Source organism: Muscardinus avellanarius, assembly GCF_963383645.1.
Source record: "Muscardinus avellanarius genome assembly, chromosome: 7".
NCBI lineage: Eukaryota > Metazoa > Chordata > Mammalia > Rodentia > Gliridae > Muscardinus > Muscardinus avellanarius.
In genome coordinates, this window is record NC_137793.1 from 84,663,283 (window position 1) to 84,677,167 (window position 13,885).

Below are 13,885 nucleotides of genomic sequence, written 5' to 3' on the forward strand. Positions count from 1 at the left end.
AGCTAAATTGCTGAGGCTGGCTTCGAATCCCACAATCCTCCTGCTTCAGCCTCCCAAGTACTGAGATTACAAGTGTGTACTACCACAACTTGATCTGAGTCTTCAAAAGCAGACCAAAGCCAGGCGTGGTGGTACATGTCTGTAATCCCAGGACTTGAGAGGCTGAAATAAGAGGATCCCAGGTTCCAGGACATCCTCAGCAATTTAGGAAGACTGTGTTTCAAAATTTAAAAAAAAAAAAAAAAAAAAAAAAGCCAGGCGTGGTGGCGCACACTTGTAATCCCAGCATTCAGGAGGTGGAGACCAGAGGATAGCTGTTTGTGGACAGCCTCAGCTACTTAGCAAGGCCCTTCGCAACTCAATGAAATCCTGTTTCAAAAATAAAAAGACTAAAAAAAAAGGGGGTGGGGGCTGGGGATGTAGCTTGGAGGTAGAATGTCCCTGGGTTTCATTCCTGGTTAACACACACACCAAAAAAAAAAAAAAAAAAAAAAAAAAAAAAAAAAAAATTTTTTTTAAGGGTTTGGAGTGTTGCTCGGAGGTAGAATGCCCTAGGTTCAGTCTCCAATACCAAAAGCAAAACAAAACAAAGACAAAACAAACAGATCAGTTTTCATCGCAGACTGAGGTCCAGAGCCCCCGGCTGCACCTTAAGGTCATCTGGGGACCTTTTCTATTTGAGGTGCTGCGGCTCAATTCAGGGACTTGGCATACTAGGCAAGTGCTTACCACTGAGTTACACCCCCTGTTTGGGCCAATTGGAGGGAATCCTTTAAAAAGTGGATTTTCATTGAATTCATCAGAGCTGGAGTCAGGCACCAAGGACCACATGTTGCCCTGAGAAACCCAACAGCCACAGCCAAGGGTCCAGCCCCACCCGGCTCACTCCTGCTCCTCTAGCACATTCCCTTCAGGGCTTCTCCTGGAGTATTCTGTCCCTGAACGTCCACCCAACCCTCTCCCTTACGAGTCATAGCCCCCCATCCTACCAGACAGTCCCCCCACACCCTCACATCTCCCCAGACCCTGCTTGACTTTGCTTCTTGAACTCCCGACCTCTTGACGTCTCTCGCCCCCGCTGGAGTGGCTTGGGTGAGGGCAGGGACTTAACCATCCTGTTGCCTATTGTACCTCTGTGCAAAGCACCCTGCCTGGCAGACAAAGCTGGACACACCCACCAGCTGGACACGCCCACCAGCACACCTGAGCTCCTGGCATCCAGCACAGGGCCAGCACAGAGGCTGTGGCCAGTCCACAGTGCTGCAGATTCAAGTTGGAGGTACAGCGGGAAGTAAGGGTCTGGGCGAAGGTGGAGGAGGGCTGAAAGGGGCTGACATGACTGGTCTAGGGGTCCCTGCAGGGGCAGAGGAGTCCTGATCTCGGCACCCAGATGGCAGGGTGACTGGGAGCCCCCAGGAAGGGTGGGGCAGGGAGAACCAGCCCCAGGGCCCACCAGGATGGGAGCTGACATGGGACAGCACCAAGCACAGGACCGGTGTCACCTCCACCCCGCAGCAATCACCAAATAGGCCTCTGTGTCAGTAGCGCATGGCTGCTGCAAAGCCCAAGTGTCCCTGCTCAGTGGGCACAGAGAAGGGAAGGTCAGCCGGGCCCAGGCAATCCCACCTAGCCTAGCAGCAGACGGTGAAGTCTAGGCCAGAGGGGACGATGACTCACCAAAGGGACTCCAGCAGATAGGGCAGGCTCGTTTGTGAGAGCCGCATCTGGAAACAATTGTCAGGTGCCCAGGAAGCCCAGGGCACGGGGTGGGCTGTGGCTCGGTGAGGTTCCTGGGGAGTCCAGGGCAGCTCCTGCAGCCTGGTTGGCTAATCACAAGTTGCTCGACCCCTCTTTACTCTGAAGACCAGTTTTCTTCTCCATTGCCATCACTTTGGCACCGAAAGCCTTTAAGTGCCAGCTACACACAAGGCCTGGCGAGCTTGCCCACCCCCCAGCCCTCTGGGGCAGAAGCTTAGTGGGCCCGATGCCTCTTCATGGACCCCAGAAGCCCCTGGATGTGTGTCCCCATGACAGGACCAGAAAGATGAAAAGGTGCAGGTGCTTCTGTGCGCAGGTAGGGCACCGCCACCCAGGACGCACGGTGGCCTCTGGCGCTCCAGCAATGCTTGCTTCTCATCTCCTGGGCCCCCACTCGGTCTCCACATCCCCTCCTCTAAGACCCAGCCTGGGGGGGCACACAGGCCTGGGATTTTAATTTGTTTTGTGACCTGAGGCAAGTCACACTACCCTCGGGAACCCATTGTCCTCAGAGGCAAAGTAGAAAAAGGGGTTGTTGTGTAGATTCAAGGAGACAAGCCTGGGCACAGTGCCAGCCAGGATAGGGCAGGGAATTTCACGCCCCACCTGGTCCCCACTGCTCCCCTCCCAGTGAGCACTGGTTGGCTGAGCTGTGTCCTTCACCTAGGAACGGGCTCTAGTGAGATCACGCCCAGGACCGCTCCTCGCTTCCAGGCCTCTCAGCACTGGCTTCCTCCTCTGGAAGGCAGACACCCCTTCAAGTCGGGAGGCCTGGCCTGGGGTCAGGCATTCGAGTGGTCTTAGGAGAACAAACTTGGGCACTGAACTAGAAAACAGCGGGACTCTAAGAATGGCAAGATCAGTGTGTGACGGGAGGTTGGGCGAGACCCAAGGCGGGGAGAGGCATTCTCAGCAGTAGACCCAGGGGGACTTGGGTTTGTGTCAATCACTGCCGGGCGGGTCACAGTGAGGTTCGCACCTTTCTGCTGCCTTGCCAAGGCCAACCCTCCCTTGAATCAACCAACTTCCCTTCCTCCCATTGGTGTTGGGACCACAGCCCCTTCCCCAGGCCTTCCCCTGGGTTCTCCTGGTGGGCTCCACCCTGCAAACACCAACCTGGGCCTAGGGCAGCCTCAAACACAGATGCCCAGGCAGGTGCCTGCTCTGCTCCACCACAACCCTCGTCCCCAACCATGTGGATGTGTGGCCCCGGACATGCCCAGGGTGAGTTCAGAGATACACACAAGGCAAACTCTCTCTGTTTTATGTGTGTATATACAAGCAAGCCCCAGCCACGCTCGTGAGGCCTGGGGGGGCCGTTCGGTTCTCCGTCTTTGGTATCGATCTATGGTCAGCTTTTCTGCCTGAGACTGCTCGCTCCTTTCTATACAACATGAATTAAATATATTATCTGTCTTTGCGCTGAGTCATAGGATATTCACAGTACAGTGGGGGAGGAGTGGAGGGCTCAGGGGAACCCAGACTTTCTGGGGCTGCTCCTCAGGCCGCAAGGGTCAGGCTGGGCGGGGGGGGGGCTCACGGAAAGCTAGTGCCAGGCCTCCCTTCAACCTCTGCCCTTCAGGATTCAGCCAAGTGTTAAAGAGACCTTGGGAATGCAAGAGGGGTGCTGGGGGAGCCTCTTCAAAGGCACCCAGCCCCTGGGGCGGGGCTGGAAGACCAAACCTACTCTGTCCCACATCCTCTACTTCAAGCTATGGTACTGGTACTGCACCGCTCCCTCATGACCATCCTCTGAGGACACTGGTGCCAGGATCCAGTACATAGAGTCACAGGGCTGGGAATGAGGGGACAGGGAAAGCTGTGCCAGCCACAGGGAGTGAAGGTGGGCCTGGCACCGGAGGCAGGGTGACCCTGCATATCTGGTTGCCTCTTTGGGACCCTGACCCAGGGCACACTTATCACAGCTGAGGGACGATATGGGAGCGGGAGTGGTTCTTGGAAAGGGGGCGGGCAGCAGGAGCCAGGTCAGAGCTCCAAGGGCAGTGCACGCGCTACCACCTGCTGGGTTAAGGCAACTCCATCCAGACTGGGAAGATGAGCAGGGGCTGGCTGGGGCGAGGCGCGCAGCTAGCAGTACCAGGCCACCTCCAGGTGCAGGCCGGTGCTGCTCAGCCTCGGTGCAAGCCAGGGGAAACGCAGGAATGACAGTGGGCCAGGGAGCATGAGAAGACAGGGCATTATGCCTTCTCCTGCTCGGGGACACCCACTTTGGCACACATGTGGACATCTAGGATTCCAGGGTCCCAGATAGATATTATGTCCTCTCTTGCTCTCAGAGGGGAAGAAAGTGAAATGTGTGGGCTCTAAAGGGTCAGAAAGGGGGTCTGGCAACCTGGTGAGGCAGGCAGGCCCCAGAGGGAGGGAAGTGGAACTCATATCCCGGGCATGATGCTCAGCCTGGTGCCTGGGTTCTCCTGTCTGGGAGGGTCCCACGCAGATGGCTAAGCACTCCAGGCTGGGATAGGATCTGAGGTCTCTCCCTGGCCCCTCACCTCCTCTCAGGGAAGCAGCTCATGCCCAGCTCCACGGTGGGTGACAGAGGGGTTGGTGTCTAGGCAAAGGCTACCGGGGAGGTGTGTGGGAAGCAGGGAGAAGAAACAGCTGCGACCAGCTGGCTGCCAGGCAGCCTTCCAGGACGGCCCCTGGCTCTTGGTCCTCATTCCTCCGACGGCTTTAGAGGCCCTGTCCGACCCAAACCTCTCTTCCATGTGACCTCTCGTCCCTTGAGCCGCAGCAGGGTGGGCCCAGCTCAGAAGATGCTCTGCCGCCGGCTCTTCCCTCGTCCTGTAGAATGGAGGAAAGGTGGAACTGCAGGAGGCTAGGCTGAAAGGGGTCCTGGACGGGGAGGGACAATCGTCCTCCTGCTGCTCTGACCAAGTGAGCGTGGGCATGTGCTCAGGAGCCCGGCAGTCCTGGGCTCAAATCTCATCTCTGCTACTTAGGAGCTGGGTGAAACTGCAGCCTAACCTCTCAGGGCTTCTGTTTCACTGAGTGTAAAATGGGGAACATTAATGGTACCAACTTTACAGGGTGTTTTAAAGATGAAAAAAGATAATGCATGGAAAGCACTTGTCCAGGCCAAGGCCATTGGCTGTTCTAGGGACAAAATAGAATTCTTCAGGATATAGAATGGCCAGACAGCTCAGGATCTGCAGAGAGAAGGGGCCGGAGGCAACGTGCGCTGTCAAATGCAGTGCTCTGTGTGCATGGGGTCGAGGAGGGAGGGGTGGGCCTGGCAGTCTGGTCAGCTGACCCCCATCACAGGGGCAGGCCACGGGGCCCATCGCTGCTCCCTGAGAGGGAGTCCCCATGGCCAGCCTCCTCTAGCAAGGTGGTGCCGGGAGGCACAAGGCCCTACCTGGCTGCTGGAAGGCCAAGCCGCGGTAGCCTGGGTCCTTCTGGAGCTGGATCTCCTTCAGGGAGAAGATGGAGGCAGCTGTGTGAAGGAAAAGGGCTGAGGAGAGGGCTGGACAAAGGCAGCTCGGCCCTTGCTGTCGCACCCCTCCCTGAGTCCACAGAGCTGGAGGGCCCTGGCTGGGGAAGCCTTTCGGTCAGGACCAGCCCAGCAGGACTTAAGTGGACCTTCAGGATTGTCTCCGATCCACAGCCCACATTCCTAGGAAGCCTGTGGAGGGGAAGCCCTATGCCCTGCTGCTCAGCTGGACCTGAGCCTCTGGCCACCTCGCTCCAGTGCGCTCATCCACTCCTGCTGCTCCCCACCCCTCCTTGATTATTTATTTTTAATTTTAAAAAATTTTTAAATTTTTGGTGGTACTGGGGTTCCTGGAAGCCCTTCTACCTCCAGGCTACACTCCCAGACCTATTTTTACATTTTTTAAATTTGGAAGCAGGGTCTCCTAAGCCAGCGCACGCGGCTGGCTTCGAACCTGCGCGATCCTCCTGTCTCTGCCTCCCAAGCGCGGGGATTACAAGCGTGCGCCACCACGCCCGGCCTCCTTGATTTATTTATATGTATATTGGTCCTGGGAATTGAACCCAGAGGCATTCTACTTCCAAGCTATACCCCTAGCCCTATTTTTAAAAATTTGAAATCGGGTTTCACTAGGTTGCTGAGAGCCTCACTAAATTGCTGAGGCTGTCCTTGATTGTGCAATCCTCCTGTCTCAGCCTCCCAAGTCCTAGCATTATAGGCATGCACCACCACACCTGGCTCCATCCCTGATTCCGGGGCGGCCTCGCCCCTCAGACACTCACTATCTTCCAGCTGGTGCACACGCTCTCCCAGAGACCGGAAGTAGGGGTGACTCAGGGCTGCCTCTGCGGACAAGCGGCTCTTGGATTCATACTGAAAGGCACAGAGTGGGCTGTCAGTTCCAGTTAAGGGCCACAGGGAGCCCTCTGGGCAGAGACTGCTACGCTAAGTAAGACTGCCATGATAGAAGGGGCCTGGGTCTACCCTGAGAAGCCCTGGGGTCAGTACCGGCCTCCACCTGACCCAACCCCGGTCCTCTCAGGCCTTAGGCTCCCAGGTGCCCAGCACCAGACAGAACCAGAAATAGGACCCTGGGGGAGCCCTCCTCTTGAGATGGAAATAAAGAAGCTGAGGCAGCCAAGGTTATCACCTGAACTGCCAGCAATATTAGCAGCTAATACCAATAACTGTCCACAAAGGCTTGCTTGCATACAGGGTTACAGGCACTGTATCACATCCCATAATCTCAATGTCTCCTCTTGAGCATCTTATAAAATATGAATTATTAATTGCACCTTGCAGTTGAAACGGGAGCACAGAAAAGTTCTCTGGAACATGTCCAAAGCTACCCAGCTAGTTGAGCGGCTCTGAACTAGGGTTTGGATGCAGAGCACAGACCCCCAAAGGCAGTGTATGGAGACTGGCGCTCCTCTTGAGCCTTGGGGGCATGCAGGGAGAGGTTTCAAAGGCTTGGGAGCTCGTGAGCCACAGAAGCCGGGATACAGGGCAGAGCAGGGGTGGGAATTGGGCATCGCCTCTCTATCTGCCTTTCCTGGGCATGAAGGGGGTGGGGGGGTACTTACCAGGAGAAGGCCGGTCAGGAGGTGGATGCCATCGGTATCCAACCTGTAAAAAGGAGGAGCTGGCACCCATTGCTGTGGGGTGGGGCGGCGGGGCGGGAAGGGCAGCTCGGACCTGGAGCCGGATGCAGGGGGCGGGGCGTGGCTGGGTTACCTGGGGGCGTGGCTGAGGAGCGGCTGCGGGAGGTAGCGGGGGAAGTTGTAGGCTCGGAACTCAGCAAGGGTGGTCACACCAGGCCACGTCTCTTCTGTAGGGGTTCCTGGAGAGACCAGAGAGGGTGGGAGGTCATGAGTGAAGGGCCTGGGTCGACATGGAAGGGTGCAATGTTGGAGAAAGCAGAATGGCCGAGGCCAGCGAGTCCCCGCCCCGTAGAGCTCAGCCAAGCTGCTCTTCCCGGCCCCTCCACGCATCTGAGCTGGGCGGAGTTCTGGCGACCCCTGGTGGCGAGAGGGTAGGAACGGCAGGAGACTGACCGAGGAGGCGGAAGATGAGGTGCAACTCCTCCTTGACCGTGGAGCCCGGAAAGAGAGGCCTCCCTGTGGCCATCTCGTAGTGGATGCAGCCCACGCCCCTGCGGGGATCAAGGGGCAGGGTAGCATCAGGAAGGAGAGATTGCCCTTCCTACGGCTGCTCCACCAGGGTACCAGGTGGCTGGAGGGGTCATCGTTGGGGGTGAGGGCCAACCCTGTACAGTGGAAGACCCACCTAGAGCCCCACAACAGCCTGTCTCTGGGGGTGCCCTGGGCCCTAGGAAGGTGTGGCCGCATCCTTTCTGGGGGGGGGCATAGGTCTCCCCAGAGAGAAGCACATATATCCATTAACTTAGGACGCGCTGGGGCACAGGCGAAGCGGCCATTCAGAGAAACCTGTGCTAGCTTTAAGTTTGGGCTGTTTTTTATTTTACATCAAAGCATACGCTTGTTAATTTTAACAGAAAAACTAGGTATCCCTTCCAAATTTTTCACAAGGACGGGTACTGGGAGAAGATTCATCCTGTTTACTGTAGGGGCCTCTGGTAAGCCCCCAAGGACTCCTGAACGGCGGGCATATTAAAGCTGAGGAAACCGTGGTCTTTCAGAGTTCATTTTCAACACACAGTGTGGCAGGGAACCACACGGCTTTTCGAGAGCCCAGGGTGTGGATAGCCCCTCTTGCCTCGCCCCCCTTGCTCACCACATATCGATGGGGGTGGAGTACTCCGTGGATCCCAGCAGCACATCGGGCGGCCTGTACCACAGGGTCACCACCTCATTGGAGTAGGTCTTCGTGGGCACCGACTTGGCCCGGGCCAGTCCTGAGGACAGACATGTCCTTGAACCTCTGCTCCCAGGTGCCTAAAGGATCACACCCCCACGTCCTGCGAGCTGTGCCCCTCTGCGGTGCCAGACTCCCGCCTCGGCCCCTTGCCTCACCGAAGTCGGCCAGCTTCAGCTCGCCCCTGTCGTTGATGAGCAGGTTCTGGGGCTTCAGGTCCCGGTGCAGGATCTTACGTCGGTGGCAGTAGGCCAGGCCCCGAAGTAGCTGGAACATGAAAATCTAGGAAGGAGGAAAGAGAAAGAATGGTGTCCTGCCTGCAAGACCCAGAGCCTCAGCGAGGCTGAGGTGGGAATGGGGCAGGAACTGGGGAGGGGGTCAGCAAAGTCCCTAGAGAGGCTACCTGGTCCCCCTGCCCACCCTGCACATTAGGGAATCCCACCCCCAGGGGCGGGCCCCAGCTGTGTGGAGGAGCCAGGGAATTCTCAGAGCTGGGGGTCTGGGCAGAAGCACAGTGGGCTATCCGCCTGTGTAGGGATATTGGTGCTTGGTCCCTGTTTTTTTTTTTGGGGGGGTGGTTACTGGGGATTGAACCCAGAGTCATTCAACCTCTGAATATACCCCAGCCCTTTTAATTTTTAAAATTTTATTTATTTACTTACTTATTCTTTTATTTATTTTGTGTGGTACCAGGGATTGAACCCCGGGATATTCCACCTCTGAGCTATACCCCAGTCCTATAATTTTTTAGTTTTTATTTTGATACAAGGTCTTGCTAAGTTGCTGAGAATCTCACTAGATTGCTGAGGCTGGCTTCAAATCTGCAGTCCTCCTGTCTCAGCCTTCCAAGTACTGGGAATACAGGTTTGTGCCACCATGTCTGGGTTTTTTTTTAATTTAATTTTATTTATTTGGTACTGAGGATTGAACCCAGGGGTACTCTACCTCTGAGCTACACCCCCAGCCCTTTTCAGTTTTTATTTTAAAACAGATTCTCCCTATGTGACTTGAGGGTCTCATTAAGTTGCTGAGGCTGGCCTCAACCCTATGATACTCCTGTCTCAGCCCCAGTACTGGGATTATAGGCAAGCAACACCAGGCCTGGCTCCCGGTTCTTTAACAAACATCAGAAGAGGCCCTCCCGTCCTCCCACCTTCCCCAGAAGCCGTCCTTCCTTTGGCAGGTGGCTCACACTCCCATCTGACAGCTCAGAGTCAGGGGGCTTTATATCCACAACTAGACAGTGGCAGAGGCCATGAGCCTATGCTCCTGGTCAAGTGCTCAGCCCAGCTCACTGAATGGCGGCCCCTCCTTCCTACACTGGGAGGTCTGAGCAACCTCAGCAACTGGGGACCTGGTGGTGAGGGCGGGTTCCCATGCTGGGGGCTAGGGCAGGTGAGTGTTAAGATGGGTGGATCCTGGCCGCTGAGGCCCTCACCTTGACATTGTGCATGCTCATGAGGTTTCCACAGTGGTCCAGATACTGCTTCAAGTCACTGTCCTAGAACATGGCCTGGCTCAGTCCCGGCCTGAGCCAGAGCCCTGGCCAGCAGCCCAGACCCAGGCGCAGGTCCCCGGCTCCGAGTGGCCCCCAGCCTCAGGCCTTGGCCCCCAGCTGCAGGGCAGCATCTCAAAGCCTGGTTTAGAACAAGGCCTGGGCAGCCCCGGCCTGTGTCTCCCAATTCCGCATGGCCCCTGCCCCTGCCCACTCCATCCCCGCCCCAGATGGAGGCGCCAGCCCCAGCCCAGCTCACCAGGTACTCAAACACCAGGGTGAGGGAGCGGTCAGTGTGGATGAGGTCATGCAGGGTCACAATATTGGCGTGCTTCAGGTTCTTCAGCAGAGACACTGGGGAGACAGGCCTGCCTGGGTCCCTGGGGCCCCGTGTACCCTTTGCACCCTCTTTCTGGGGTTACCAACATCCCCCCCCAGGTGCCCATAGGGGCCCAGGCCACTCAGCCCCCTTTCCAGAAGCCCAGGAGGGGGGCATGAGCGGGGCTCTGGGGTGCTGTACCCTCTCGGATGGCAGTGCAGGGTGCCCCCTCTTCGTGCTCCAGCCGGATCTCCTTCAGGGCCACCAGGTTCTCTGTCAGTTTGCTGCGCCCCTTGAAGACTGTGGCGTACGTGCCCTGGGATGGAGAGCCCAGGCCTGAGCCCCAGGTGCGTCTGGTGCCTTCCCCTCGTGCCTCGGCTTGAGCTAGGACTTCCAGTTCAGTGCCCTTCTCCCTTTACCGGAATTCTGTTTTCCCAAAAGCCCGCTTCCTCTCTGAGGTGCCCCTAATGACGACTCCTGGTCAGAACATACTGCTCCTACTGCCAGCCCCCAGCATGCTAGGTACCCGTCTATTACCACAACAGAAACTCTGTCCTTCCTTTTATCTTAATAATTGCATGCAGTTCTCTTCTTTGGATCCCTTGAGGGAAACAGGCCTTCCTCCCCTCGGTAAACCTGCGCTCCCCCGCGCTGCCTTTACGGCCAAGCCTGACACAGGGCGACAGAACAGCTTGGTGACACAGCCCTTACTCTGGGCCGGGCTTTGTGTAAGTGCCGCACATAAGCTTATTTCAGTAGCCTGTTCGGTCCTCACAACTCCGAAGGGTAGAAAATTACTATCACCTACTGACAGAGGAAGAAACTGAGCAGGACTGAGGTTACCGAGCTTGCCTGAGGTCATAGAGTTAGTAAGTGGCAGGCTTGGATTTAAATGCGGGCAGTAAGTACTTGGGGGTGGGGAAGAAACTAGCCCAGAGCCCACGGGGTACCGACTCCTCATGTCCCGCTTCAGGACTAGGACTCCCTGCGAAGGCTGGGCCAGGCAGGCTGCATGGCCGAGATGTTAGCCCTCCGTGGGGAGCCCTGAGGGTCCAGGGCCCAAGTCCTCCCGCCTGGCTGCCAGGCGCAGAGCGAGGCCAGCCTCTTACCTCCCCCAGTTTGTCCAGTTTCACGTACGTTTCCAGTTTCCCAAAGCCGATATCTGACTGAGAGGGAGACACAGGGCTGTGAGGTTGATAGCCCCGCAGCCCCTCCTGCTGTGCACCCCCACCTGCAGCCTCTGGGAAGGAAAAGGATGAGACCCTGTTGTGCAGAGGAACAACCATGGCTGGCCGAGGAGAGGACAGCCTCAAATCCTCCCCCTTCTCCTTTCTCTTGATTCCTGTGACAGCAGAGGGGCTCTTGGCAATGTATGTCCCTGCCTCCCGTGACAGTGGGGCCGTGGTGCAGAGCTCTAGCGCTCTGCCCACCGTGCTCCTGGGCTCTGTCCTGCTCCGATTATGAGCTCCTCCCAGGCAGGTGCTGCACCCACTGTACAGGGTCTGGGTCAGAACACACCTTCCCAGATGGCTCTCATCAGCACACTTCTTCCAGTGTACCCAGCGCTTGCTGAAAGACTCCCAGGCCCCCACCTGGGGAGGCCAGTTTTGCGAGTGTCTGGGGTGGGGCCAGAGTCTGGGTTTTGTATTATGTTCTCAACAAATCTCATAGGCAGCTGATACTGAGAAGCACAGGCAGCTGCTGGTCTTAACCCCGGGGAGACCCTGGAGCCCAGCTCCAGCTGGATGGGGATCATCTAGGGAATGGATGTTTATCTCGGAGTAAGAACTGTTTGAATCCACTGAGGCCGGCAGGGGGCACCAGAGGCCCAGGAGCGTTGCGAAGCCAGGCCTGGGCTGTCTACGCTGGGGAGCAGGTATTCCACCCTCGTGACCACTGACCCTCTTTGGACTCACCAGGGAGGCACGGCGGGACATGCGGCTGAGTGGCTTGGGCAGGTCTGGGTTCTGCAGCTGTAGCTTCTCCAGGAATTCCTGGGGCAGGCGGATATCCATGGGCAGAGAGAGCCTCTTGCTGATGTCCTGCGGTAACCAGGATGAATGGAGACACAGCTTTGGCTCCAGGGGTAGCTATGGCTGCAAGGCCCTTGCTTCTCGCTGTGGGCCTAGGTTGCTAAGAGCAACCACTGCAAGGCCAAGCTACGGGCCTTGAGCCCTGACTCAGAGACATGCGTGACCACTCAGGGTTGCTGTGTGACCTTAGGAAGTTCCTTCTCCTTTCTGGGCCACAGTATCACCATCTGTAGGACATAAATCTCAGGCATTCATAGCTATTGTACTTCTGTAAGCTTCCTATTTTTTATATACTTGATACTTGTATAGGGGTCACAAGAACAATAGTCAAGTTGTCTAGCCTTTGCTACATTCCAGGAATGTTCCTAGCACTCAGTATACATTAACTCATTCAATCTCCACAATGACCATTTTGAAAACAAGGAGAAGGTAGTACACAGAGGCAGAGTAACCTGCTCAGAGTCAGAGAGCTAAGTAATAGCAGACCTGGGGTCTGAGCCCAGGAAGCCTGGTCCCAGGCAGCTACTGTCCCATGCCACATTTGTGAACACGTCCTGCAGGGTCGGGAAGGGGCGCCCTCACCTCCATGGAGAAGCGGCGCTGGTCCTGCCGGCGCTGGTACTGCGTGCCAGGGGACAGCTGCCCAGGCTCCTCCCCGCCGTCTGTGGGGGAGAGGGCGCTGGGCTCCGGAGGGGGGTCTCTGCCAAGAGGATGGAGCTGCAGGTCTGAGAGGGACAGACATCAGCTCCCCTCCCTGCCCTCTGCCAGAAGGGGGCCAGGTAGCCTACCCCGCCCGTCCTACGGCCCTGGGGGGCGGTGGGCAGGGTAGGCGGGGCCGGGGGAGAGTCGGAACGGGAGGGCGCGGGGCGGCCTGACCCCTCACCCTCATTCTTGCGGTTGTGGAGCTGGTTGAACTGCTCCGTGAACTCGGCCAAGGACTCCTCGATCGTCTCTGTGCGGGGCACTGACAGGGAGAAGCGACGCCTGAAATTCTTCATCTTGTTCATGATCACCGGGCACCCACGGCAGCGGCCTGGGACAAGGGGAGAGAAGAACAAGGTGACGGGCCCAGGTCCACCCGGATGTGGGCTCAGGGTCTGCTCTTCCCCAGCCTTGGCCGCCCCGCACACCGTCTTCACCAGGGTCCAAGCTGCAGGTTCCTTCCTCCCAGTGAGTCCTCCTCGGATTCCTCATCCCCTGGGAAGATGGTCACAACAGTACCAAGCAGCAGGGCAAAGCCCTGGTCACAGTGGGGGGTATGATACTGGGGGAGGATCCCAAGGTTCCCTCCCCTGCCAGATGTTAACCCTGTAGCTGCTGAGGGTCCATAAAGTTCCGAGGAGGGGAGGGCTAAGATGGCCACCGCAGGCCAGCAGCCCCTCGTCATCTTGTAAGAGGTTCCTTTTGTGTGTCAGTGGCCAGGGCGCTGACTGGTTGAAGCCCAGAAGCTGAACACCGGATGGCCTACATCCTGAGGACTCAGTGTGGCCTAAGACCTGTTGTACCTTGATGCTGACACCAGAAGGTCCCCTCTCAGGCTTGTTCTGGGTCCCTAAGAGTTCAGGAATGAGAAGAAAGGGGTGAGGAAGAGGGCATGTGCTTGAAGCTGGCCCAGCCCTAGCTCCTCTCCAGCTGGAACCCAGAGGCCAGGAGCAGTTGAAAGTCTCCAGAGAAATAGAGTTTGCCTTTGCCGGAAACAGAGGCGGCCCCAGAGAAGGGGAGGCTGAGCCCTGCTGGCCTCTCCCGTGCCAGAGTCTTCTGAGCAGACAGGGTGTCCTCTGCTGAGAACACAATGGGGTGGGTGCTTTCCTCATCCCCAGTGACTGTGAATGGGTGCCCTGCTGGCCTCCCGGTGACCCTGGCGAACTCCTTCCCACAGACCCCTCCTTCTCCCTCTGGCCCTAAAGCTCCAGAGTGTGGCTTCCTGCCCCCCTCCTGGCCACGGTTTCATAAGCTCCCTGTGCAGACACCCCCTCATCCTGCTCTGCCAC

General features: G+C 57.2%; 1 protein-coding gene across 2 annotated transcripts; it reads right to left on the reverse strand.

Moving 5' to 3' along the window:
- Positions 1–4,528: 4,528 nt before the first annotated feature.
- Positions 4,529–12,901, reverse strand: CDK18 (cyclin dependent kinase 18; the record flags this gene model as incomplete). Of its 2 annotated transcripts, none has more annotated exons than XM_080699266.1 (15): positions 4,529–4,563; positions 5,138–5,215; positions 5,995–6,085; positions 6,796–6,838; positions 6,947–7,052; positions 7,267–7,364; positions 7,967–8,087; positions 8,206–8,329; positions 9,486–9,548; positions 9,802–9,896; positions 10,063–10,177; positions 10,971–11,027; positions 11,778–11,903; positions 12,477–12,556; positions 12,778–12,901. In XM_080699266.1, 15 exons carry the CDS (start codon positions 12,899–12,901, stop codon positions 4,529–4,531), a joined length of 1,356 nt encoding a protein of 451 aa, XP_080555392.1. The 2 variants fall into 2 exon arrangements, with proteins under 2 accessions (XP_080555392.1, XP_080555391.1); XM_080699265.1 differs by having other exon boundaries at positions 12,477–12,619.
- Positions 12,902–13,885: the final 984 nt, after the last annotated feature.